The sequence below is a fragment of the Lygodium microphyllum genome, chromosome 3 (genome assembly GCF_053477565.2).
Source record: "Lygodium microphyllum isolate KBCC chromosome 3, Lygodium_microphyllum_v1.1.10, whole genome shotgun sequence".
Lineage (NCBI taxonomy): Eukaryota > Viridiplantae > Streptophyta > Polypodiopsida > Schizaeales > Lygodiaceae > Lygodium > Lygodium microphyllum.
In genome coordinates this window covers 19,267,354-19,278,965 of record NC_141137.1, presented here as the reverse complement: position 1 = coordinate 19,278,965, position 11,612 = coordinate 19,267,354, and the positions used below count along the sequence as shown (strand labels likewise).

Here is an 11,612-nt window from a genome sequence, read left to right as displayed (position 1 = left end):
CTTTCTCATGTAGTTGTCTTGGTATGTGAATATCCCATTCTTTAATTTCTGCACTGTATGCAGATTTTGGGAGTACGTGGCAAGACAACAGGAGTTTCTAAGAAAATTCAAGGTCCAGAACGAAAAAGATTGAAGGATCTGGCTAACCTCCTTCGGAAATCAGGTTATGAGCTGACTGTTAGAACAGAGGCAGCTGGTCAAACTCAAGAAGATCTTGAAAAAGATTTGGCACGCTTGCTGGAGACATGGAAGGATATCCGAGACCAGGCTGAAGCTGTGGCTAATGCTGTTGAAAATGGCCAAGAAGGTGCAGTGCCTGCACTATTGCATCGAGCCATGGGTCAAAGTTTGTCAATTGTGAGGGACTTCTTTGCAGAAAAAGTAAGTTGTGCCTTGATGTTACAAAAACTTGTATATTATCCTCTTTTTTCACTACACAAAACATCTCAATTCTACATACCATGTGCCATTTACAGGTCCATCGTATGGTGGTTGATTCTGCTCAGACCTACAACGAGGTATGGCTCATTGCAATCTGATGGTCTTATTAAGTAAAATCAATGGTGCTTGAATGATTTTTTGCTTGAGAAATGTTTGAAATATGGCGACCGGAGAGGGAGTAGCCAAACATAAACTTTCACTGATCAGTAGTGAATGACCTGGAAAAGCTGGCATGGTTAAATTTAGAAATAATAGGACCTGTATTGTGGTTAAATAGGATAGAATGCAAATGATTGCAATACTGATCACGTCTACTTTGCTTTAAGTGGCATTTAAGCGAGGTCTGACTGATTTATTTGATTGGCAGAGCTATGACTGATTTACAGCTCGGTCATTGAGTTTATAGGTTTCCACATGTTTTTGTTCAAATTCTGTATTTGGATCTCAGTTGTTTTAAGTTGGGATGGTTTGATTGTCAAGCAAAGCCAGCCACATTACTGCATGTGGCTCTCACTTTTGTATAACAGAGCGAGCTTGCCACATTGCAACCCATTGTAAAGTGCATGTTGTCCATGCCACTTGTGATGAGCTCGGTTTTCTTTGCAATTTGGTGTCAGAACTTGACTAAGCAATGCAGGCCTCCAATCACCTCTTTTTGGGATACATCTTGTGCTTTTACATTTGACATATTGCACATGAGTGGCATCAACCACACCTAAAGAGCCATCATTCCTACTATTCATGAACCATAAGGCACACCTGCCTTCTGGCTTTCTATGCTTTGTTCCAACAGTCTAGATTGACCAAAGTCCTCAGATCCTTTCATAACCTTGTTGGGACTGCCCTAATCTAGTTCTTAAGTAGGAGCATGCACGATTTACCTTTTAATTAAAATTTGAGGGAGGAATTACTTCTTCAGAGAGAGAGAGAGAAAGAAGAAAGAAAGTTATATTAACGTCTACAACAGGCCAAGTTGGCCTATGAGACCAAAATGTTGCATACAAATGTCTGGGAGATTTCAAAAGTCCCAGTGAAGCTAACATTTATGCTATGTTGAACTAAATTGAGTAGGTACAAAATGATATCTGGACTAGATACAATCTAGAGGTACTCCCAGTGCGGTGTGGAACTCAGAGAGAGAGAGAGAGAGGAGGCGATGGCAATCCCTGTCCGCTCATCGAGGTTCGTGGTGCAGTCGCCCCCCGCGTTTCAATCGTAATATTCTTCTCGTCGTGTCTGTTCCTTCCGAGCATCAGCAGGCGTGCAGACGGCGTCAGTGCTGCTTGCCCGTCGTCTGTTCTGGGGGCGGGGGTCCCTGCCGTCGCCTTTCAGTCCCGTGGGCCGTGGGCCCTCGTTTCGTCCTGGTCCTGTTCCTGAGCGCCGCCCTGCTTCGCCCCGCCTGCTGTCTCGCCTTCGGTCCCGCCTTCTGTCCCGCCCTGTCTTCTGCCCAATCGTGCTGCAACGTCTGTAGTCGCCCCATTTCCTTCGACTGTGCTGCTGTTCGCGGCTCCGTCTGTCTTTGCTTGTCCTTTTCTGTAGAGGCGCCCAGCTGCTGTAAACCCTAAGCCCGACAATTGGCAGAGGCAGCATCTGGGCCAGAGTGCCCACTGATCTGTACACACAGAGAGAGAGAGAGAGAGAGAGAGAGAGAGAGAGAGAGAGAGAGAGAGAGTGTGTGTGTGTGTGAGCGCCAGTGAGAGAGCAAGAGAGCGAGAAACAGAGAGAGAGGACAGAAGCATGGCTGGGCTGGATATGGCTTTCTTCGACCAGACGATGGCAACCCTTGGTCCGGATTCAGATACAGAGGAATTGGAGGATATGGTTCCTTGCACAGAGGAGATGCCTCCTGGTTTTGACTTTCTGCCTGCGGGCAAACTCTCCAAGCTCACTTCCGAAGAGACAATGGGTCATCAAGAACGTTCCTATGCGCAGGTGGCCTCTGATTCTGTGGATTCGCAAGAGATTGACTGGGAGCACTTGCTGGAGTTTGCCAATACTCTGCTTGGCGATTATGTCCAGCATAATCATGAAGCTTTTTCTGAATCGGGAACTGAAGAAGTTCTGGAAGCCACGGTGGACCCGAAAACTGTCTTGCGCTCTTTTTTGGTGATTTATGACCGTGCGGTTATACTCTTCTTCAGTGGCAGGATCCTAGTGCTTTCCCATATTCGCCAGTGGCTGCACCATTTACTACAAGGGGAGTGTGTTGAGGAGATCTTTGTGGGCCCCGAGGCTTCTATGAGGTGCTGTTGAAATCGGAGATGCATCGGACGGAGCTCCTGTCCAAATTGCCATTGTTCTTTCATCGCCGTTTGGTCCATGTTGTGCCATGGCGCTCGATGGCAGACTTTCAGTGCCTACTTTAACGTGAATGCCTAGTGTGGGTTGAAGTGGAGTATGTCTGCGGGGGCTGTTTATTGGCCATTGTTAAAGGATGCCATGGCCGTTGTGGGAACGGTGCTGGTTCCCCCAAGCCTAAGGGCCATGAATCGAAACCGTTTGTGTATGTTATGGGATACTGCCAGGAAAAGGCCTGCGTGGCTTTGCCTTAATTGCTCTGGCATGAATCCTTTGCAATTTCGCTTGAAATGGGGCAACTTTGTAGGACACTGCTTTTCGTGTGGAAAGTTGGGGCATTTTATGGCCGAATGCCGAGAGAGGCAACCGTCTTCAGATGATGCGGATGTTGTGCTACCTATGGAGGACATGGTGCTTGATGCTCCGTCACAGGAGGCCATCCAACCACCTAATATTTTGGATAAAGGTAAACAATAGGTCCTAGGTTTGGATTCTCGTAGCAATGACTGGCTAGAGGCACGTCCCAAAAAAGGTAAAAAGTTGGATGCTGGCTTGGCGGATTCTAGGCCTAATGTTTCGCAGGATTCCGTGCGCACGTATTTGTGCAGGAAAGAAATGGTCTCTTCACAGCATGCTGCGCGTACTATGGTTCCTTCGGCTCCCTGTAATCAGTCTACGAGGAAAGTATATACAGACGGTCCAAAGGGCCCACCTGCTAAGTTGGCGTTTGATACTAGAGGTAATGTGATTACACCCTAGGATCGTCGTTATCCCCGTTCCACTCCCAAGGCAGTGGATATTCCTTCTACCTCTAAAGCGGGCCGCTGGAATTCTTTTGCAGTGTTAGCTGATTTTTTGGATGAAGGTGTCATTGACATTCTTGCAGAAAAGGTCAAATCGAGGCAAGCGGTGCCTCGTTCCTGATTTTCTTTTTGGAGAGATATGAAGATAGCCACGTGGAATGTGCGAGGCATTTGTTCTCGCCATAAGCAACATGCCATGTGGACTGTCTTGCATGAGAATCAGTGGGATGTCTTGTGTGCAATTGAGCACAAGAGCCATGGTGAAGCAGGAAAAGTTGTGGATTGCCATGAGTTTCGCTTGTTTTATGCAGGGACACATGCTATGCACTATTCTGGCGTGCTTAATGATTGTCCATGAGAAATACCAGCTTGTTCTTATTAAAAATGATGTACAGGGCCGCTTTGTGGTAATCGAAGTTTTATTTGAAGGAGAGATCTTATGGTTGTTGGGCCTATATGCTCCGAATGACCCTTCATCCCGACGGGATCTTTGGAAGACTTTGCAGAGCTCCATGGCACTTGGCAGGAGGGATTTTTTGATGGGGGATTTCAATATGTGCGTCGACTCTTCTCAGTCCACTTCAGGGCATTCGGTGATGGATGCTCCGGAAAGTCGGGTATGGAATGCCTTTGCTCTTGAGGTACTTAAGCAAGATCTATGGTCTTGGCTCCACCCTTCTTCTACAGGGTTTACTTTTCATTTCGCACAATACGCAACTACATGGTCGCGGCTGGACCGAATGTATATCATGCAGAATGATGATTTTCTTCCTGAGATGTTGGAAATGAAAGTCTTGCAGCAATATGCCTTGTTGGACCATTTCCCTCTCCAGCTTGAGATCTTGCTCAACCCATTGCACCTTTTATGCAGTTGTTGCTGGATAGACTCCCTTTACGTTTCAACTCGTCTTATTTGAAGCATCCAATCTTTCAGGGCTATATGCAGCAATTGATTGAGAGGTTTTTATTGGACTTCGCCTTTGAGGGCTCGGCTTCCTTTGAACGACCGCTCTCTAATGTGCAGCGGGTTGCTCAGCAGTATGGGATTCATCATGCCTCTCTTTGTTGGAGGCGTCGACACGCAATGGAGGACTTACTAGCTTTGGTTCGTTTGCTGTGTTGGTGGACACCCCAGATGATGAATTTCTGTTGTCACTGGCGATGCGTGTGGCTGATCTTCTTAAAGAATTTCAGTTGAAATCTTATCAGCAGGCCAAACTGCACAACTTGACTGACAATTTGCAAGATAGTGTTTGTCAGACTCATAAGTTCTTTCGTGCCTTGCATGTTTCTCCGGCTCAAGAAAATATGACTAGACTCCAGGATGCAGAAGGTAGAATGGTCACTGATCCGCTGACCATTGTCAATATGTGCAGGAATTATTTTCTGGATCTTCTTGGTTCTTCTCCATCGCCTTCTGAGCAGGTTAGGCATGGACGCTCGAGCGTCTTCTATGATTTGGTCCGCCATCAGGTTCCACTTGATATGCAAACCACTTTGGAGGCAGATATTTGTGAGGAGGAGGTTATGGATGTTTTGTTACACCTGCCTAAGGATAAAAGTCCTGGTTGGGATGGTGTCACCAATGAATTCTTTGAGAGCTCGGCTACCCAATTGGTGAAGCCATTGGTGGCTATGTTTCAGCAGGTTTGGGAAACTGGGGTCATGCCCTCCTCATGGAAAGAAGGCCTTATCAAACTGCTTGCAAAGGTTCCTTTACCGTCAATGTTGCAACATTGGAGACCAATTTCTTTGATGGGTTCGATGTATAAAATCTTTTCCAAAGTGCTGGCGAATCAGCTCAACAAGCACCTTCGAGCTATTGTGCATCCTCTTTAATATGGTTTCATTAAGAGCCGCAACATTTTGGATAATATCTTAAATGTGCAGATGGCTATTGACTATGCAAGGCACTCTAGTCAGGAAGCGGTATTGATTCAATTGGATCTGGAAAAGGCTTTTGACTATTTAGACTGGTCTTTCATTGCAGAACTTATGTCTGCTATGGGTTTTGGTACTTGGATGTCCCGATTGATCTACACCATTAGTGTTGCGGCTTCTTCGCGAGTTATGCTCAATGGTGGGGTTACAGAGCCATTTGTCCTTGCATATTCGGTGAGACAGGGTTGCCCTTTGAGTCCTCTCTTCTTTGCCTGGCGACCCACCCAGTTCTTTGAATGTTATCTTCAATGGCAGCTTTTACTTAGCTGGCCGGATTGTCTCTTCCTTTGGGACAGCAATTCATTAGCCAATATTTTGCTGATGATAGCTTTATGATTTTGCGTGCGGACAAGGACAACATTCGCAAGGCATTAGATGTTTGGACGCTTTTTAGTCATGCTTCTGGTCTTCGTATCAATGCCTTCAAATCAACCATTCTCAGTTGCACGGAGTCTGATTTATAGTCATTGGGCTGGCAGGGTCAGGTGGTTCCCCGTGGTTCCATTGTCGGGCATCTTGGGTACCCGTTGGGTGTTGATGTTCGGCCAAAGCAACTACTGGATTGGATTTTACAGAAACTGACAGCTAAGTTTATGTATTGGAAGTCGCAAGCATGGCCCTTCCATGTCCGCCTCAAAGTGGCTCAGACAATTATGCTGCCAATGCTCACATATTTCTTGCAATTGCTGCCGTGGATTCCTACTACTTTGAAGGCTCTCACTCGCCCCATTCGTTTCATGTTATGGAAGAAGGATTCATTGCACGTAGGTATTTCGTGGATTTCCTGGTCACATACATGTACCCCCAAACGCCTGGGTGGTGGAGCTATTTTGGATGCCGAAACTCATATGATGCTGGCACTTTGTTGGTCTCTCTTTCGCGCCATGTGTGTGGATCATCACCCGTGGGCCATTATAGCCCGTTATTTTCTTGAGGACAGCGGGCTTTGGCATGGCAATACCCAACTTCGGAGCTCTTGGTGGCATGTCCTTAATGCAGACTCTCGGTTTTCCAGTCCGTCCTCCTCTCTGTTACTGCATCTGGTTGGTTACTGGAAAGTGGTGCTCCAAAAAGCGCGGATGCATCCAGCGGAGGACCGCTTGCATACTAACTCTTTTCAACTGGAATTGTTGGCAGTCTCGAGATTACTTTCATGGGAAGACAAACATGAGCTCAGACCAAAATTCAACCACATGTCCCGTTTGGGTGTGACTTCAGTTGCGGATGCCACCCTTGCCAGTTGTAATGTCCTCACATCGTTTCGTTTTGCCAGGAGACTTTTCAGAATCCCGCGTGGAGACCGTGATTTATGGGAACAGCTTCTGTTAGTGCTTCAGAGTAGGCAACCCTTTCTTGCCCTGGCTGTGGATCGTCCTTGGCAGGACTGGGCCCTTGCAGGTCGGTTGAGTCTGGAAAAGGCCTCTGCTAATTAGGTGTATCATCTTCTGATTAAAGGTCATCAATGGCTGGGTGTTAAAGCTAATACTGTATGGGGAGTGCGGAAATTTCAGTCATGGTGGAAGGCAACTGTGATGGACTGCTGGTTGAATAAGACACCTTTCAAATGTAAGGTCTTTCTTTGGCGGGTGATGATTGGTGGTCTTCCTCTTGCCTCGGCCCTTTCCAAGCGTCGAATCTCGAACGGCGATTGCTTCTTTTGCACCACTACTGTGGAATCGGTTTGACATCGATTTATTTCTTGCCCGCTCGCTAAGAATATCTGGTCGCTCGTCACAGGTTTGGCGCGCAGTGGTGGGGTTCTCAGTAACCCCTTTTGATTGGGTTTTTATGCGCTCAAAATACCCCACACCACCACAGTTGCATATGAAGATCTTAGTTCTCTTTTTTCGATACTGGGGATGCTGGCACAATTGGACCACTCGGAATGCCTTTCTTTTTGATTCGGCCTCTAATGTACCGAGACACATTGCCCGGCTTAAAGGTCTCTTGCATTGGCAGATAGATCTCATTCGGCACTCGGACTTTCTCCCTCGGGAGGACTTACTTCCTTGGCATATGGCAATTTCCTCTGCGTCTTTGCCATGACTTGTGTAACTTTTTCCTGACTGGGATTTTCGACACGTTGGCTTAGAGCCCTCGTGTATTTTGTAATCATGTGAACTTGTACCTTTTTTCGTAATTAATACAATTACCTTTTACGAGAGAGAGAGAGAGAGAGAGAGAGAGAGAGAGAGAGAGAGAGAGAGAGTGCAAGATCTTCTATCAAAGGTCCACAAAGACTCCTTTTATCCAAATGGTAAGTGGAGTGACACGGCTGGTTGTGTAGAGGGAAGCAGCAGTGAACAACACTGATCACTCGTAGGGCCACCGAGTCTTCCCTTCTTTTGGGAGGGAATGACTTGGCAAATGTTTCTCGTGTTTGCTTCATCCCTTTTTGTTATACTTAGACTTCCATCAAATTAGATGGCTGAAACGTTCTCTGTGGAAGAAGTCTTGTGCTCTTGATTACAGTATCTGCATCTTTCTACCTGACATGCCAGGCGACTTTGCTGCTTACTAAACTGTCACTGTGTACATGAGATTTGGAGTGGTTGTAAGAGTAATGTTCTGGAAAATCCTCCTAATCAAGACTGACTCTGAAGAAGATGACAAGGTAACTGCTTGTAAAAGATGATAGTTTGTCCACACAAACCCAACAATAGGAACCTGCAAGTTCTTTGCCAAATCTTCTCAGGGAAATCCCAAATGCAACATATCTGAGCCTTCAAGTGGGATCTGGATTTGAATTAATCTGGTAAAAGATTGATTCTTACTCCTAGCAGGAACCTTAAGCAATTTATTCAAGTCTTCAAATGGTTCCATATTTTGAAATAATCTAGTGGAAAATGACTTCTTGTTTACCAACTGCCTCTGAGATATATCCTTTGTTGATAGCCACGAGGCCTGAAGCTGTGTCCCAGAGTCTCTGCCAAAAAATTTGGGGATAGATCTTGTGTCATATATTGCTCTGCTGTGACTAGAGTACTCACAATCCTGACCATCTGGATCTCACAGACATGCCCAACTCCAGAAGAATGTTGCATTAGGAGCATCTAATGGAAGGCGGGACTGTGCCAAAAAGGCTTTCCCAAGTCTGAATGGCTTGTGCGTCATCCTAGAGTATTAACAGGGTACTTGGATTAGGATCAACAAACCATTTTATGTTGTGGTATTGTATGATTCTCTGTCGATGTTTAATGCCCCCTGAACTCCTCCAAGGCTAAGGTTCCTTTGGGGCTGCTGATTATTTTTGATGGACAAAAACATCTGTTGTCCCTCCCTTTCTAAGAAGGCTGCAAATAATATCCCATGTCTACTTAGAACCCCAACCCATTTGTTTTTCGAACAGTGTAAGAACTAGTGTCCTAATTGCACAACTCAAAGAAAGATAAGACATCCCAAAGGGAAAAACAATCCTCTTGTCAAATGTTTATAGCAGTAATATTGATGTATGCAGGGGTAAAGGCTGCCAATGGTGAATCCATGCTGCACTCCAGCCCTGAATCTAATGCTGCACTCTTACATGATGTGCTGCCCATTTTGATAGGGGACCATGGTCCAATTAGATAGCACTGCTTGGTGCCCATTTGCCTTCCCCCCTCCCCAAATAGATTGGTTAGCCAAAGATGTAGTTTCACTGCTGTCTGTATTTTTGTCCTTTTGTACCCCTGATTGTTTCTACTCAGTTTTCACTTTAACTAGTAGAGGGACAAGAGGACTTGTATACTTGTGTTGCTTCACTGCAATATGACTTAATTTGAGTAGAGACTCTTATACACTACTGTCACGGGGATGTATGTTTTAACCTTTTTTAATGCTTAGCCTAAGCATTATTAAGCTGTGCAAATGTGAGGTGCATATGTGAAGTGCAAGTCAGTTAAGTTACAATGATGGCCAAAGTACCCTAATTGATTAGTGGGTGACATTGGCGAAAGTGATATAAAGTTATGCTAAACAGGTACTTGTGGGTGTGGGGTGTTAGTTTGGTCTAGGCCATTAATTGGGCCATTAAATGTCCAGTGGTGATGTTGGGGGACTAGACATTAATTAATAGTAGTCCAATGCCAATTAATGCTGGGGAAATTAAATGTCCCATTAGGGCTAGGACATTCTTGTCCTTGGGTAGGTCAAACAAATAATTAATTAATATTCAGAAATTAATTTTCAAAAATTAATTAATTAATGCTGAAAAATAAATTGGAAGGCTGCCAAGTGGCAAAACAGGTTGCCACTTGTCAAAATTACCCAAGCAAATTGGATGAGGATTGTTTGGGGGTTGAATCTCTCTTTTTTTTGTTTGGGGTTTGAATCTCTCTCTCTCTTTCTCTCTCTCTCTCTCTCTCTCTGCCTTCTACATTGGCAGCTTGAGCCTATTCAACACACTGATCTCCTTTCTGAGGAGGACTTGGTCTCTTGATTGCTTCTTTGCTGTGACTTTTGTACTCTTTTAGTTATCTGATCTTTTATAAAGTGAGTTTATGTAGCATGATGGCCTACAACCATCTTGCATCTTGTTATCATGTAATCTTGTACTTTTTTTGTAATTAATTCAATTACCTATTACCAAAAAAAGGAGGGCTTATCTTTTTGCTGCACATAGGCACCTTCTCTCTTTTTTTTTTCATGAAGAAGTTTAAATTAATGCATAGAAATATTTACATCAAGCCTATAGGCCAACCAAGCCCACCAAGAGCAAATGCTCATGAAGCCAAAAGGCTATCAAAATACCTTTTTATAGGAGCAAAAGAAGGGGATCATACAGGGGGTACAAGAGAGGCGGAGCGAATAGAATCCATGTATGGAGCAGCCACTTCTCCAATTATGAGGCACGCCGAAATCACGGAAGAAATCTGCCATAAAAGCAAGCCTTGCACACGACCTACATGACCATAGATGGCTTGCTTGCTTGCTTTTTTTTTTTCGTAAAAGGTGGCTTGCTTGCTTGCTCTCTCTCTCTCTCTCTCGTACCGTTAATGATATGGTTCCTTCTACCTCGTGGAAATCTCCTATTGTGAAGGCTTTTGCGGACCATTCAAGGGATCCCCCTGCTAGATGTGCTTTTGATAATCGAGGTAAGGCGATTACCCCTTGAGATTGTCGTTATCCATGATCCACCCCTAAGAAGGGGGATGATTCCTTCACTTCTAAATCTCATTGTCAAGGTCTGAATTCATTTGGAGCATTGGCTGATTTCCTTGATGAGGACACCCCTGAGATTTCGACAGAAAGGTTAAATTGAGGTAAAACCAGCATCTACCTTGATTCGTCTTTTGTGGATATATATGGAAATTGTCACTTTGAATGTGTGTGGAATCTACTCCGGCAGTAAGTAGCATGACATGTGGTGTATTTTGCATGATCATCGTACGGACCTTATCCTGTATGGTCCGATTCATACGTTCTGCAACTCCATTTTTGGGTGGATTATGAGGGGCAGTGAGCTCCCTCTTTATCCCTTTGCTGTCACAAAATGCTTGAAAGGCCTTGGACACATATTCCCCACCATTGTCAGAGTGAAGACACTTAAGTGTCTTATCAATCTGATTTTCAAACAATGCCAATCAATTTTTAAACTTGTCAAGCACTTCATACTTTCTACGAATAGGGTAAACCCATACCTTCCGTATAGCATCATCCACAAAAGTGACAAAATATTTCTTTCCCCTTAAAGATAACCCTGGCATCTGACATACATCAGAATGTACTAACTCTTGAGGAGAAGACTTTAGTGAAAGAGACTTCTTATGAGATGTTTGCATGTTTACCATAAACACAATGATCACAATGCTCAAAATCAACATAACGAAGACAAGGCAAGTAACCCAAATGAGAGAGCACTTTCATTCCAGTTTGACTCATGTGTCCCAACCGGCCATGCCACAAAGAAACACTTGGCTGCTCAATCACGGCAACAATATGATTACTCATGCTAGATACATGGAGGGGATACAAGGTATCACTTTTACAACCTCTAGCAAACAATCTAGATTCCTTACAGATTTTCCGTTACCCATCACCAAAGGTGGTTTGAAATCCATTGTCATCTAGTTACCCTGTGCTAATCAAGCTCTTCTTGAGTTGAGGTACATGCCGTACATGCTGCAGTGTGAAGACAGAACCATACTGAAA

At 44.7% G+C, this 11,612-nt stretch overlaps 1 protein-coding gene across 6 annotated transcripts in view; it reads left to right on the top strand.

Annotated features, from left to right (window-relative positions):
• RNEE/G (RNAse E/G-like protein) overlaps positions 1-11,612 on the top strand; it is a 209,779-nt gene that overhangs the window by 24,516 nt on the left and 173,651 nt on the right. For all 6 annotated transcript variants that reach the window (XR_015689056.1, XR_015689057.1, XM_087669129.1 and 3 more), the window contains exons 3-4: positions 64-381; positions 477-518. Coding sequence is in view for 4 of the 6 variants with exons in the window: in XM_087669129.1 (XP_087525255.1) it covers positions 64-381; positions 477-518 (360 nt within the window). In the remaining 2 variants the exon portion in view is untranslated. The remainder of the gene's footprint in view (positions 1-63; positions 382-476; positions 519-11,612) is intronic.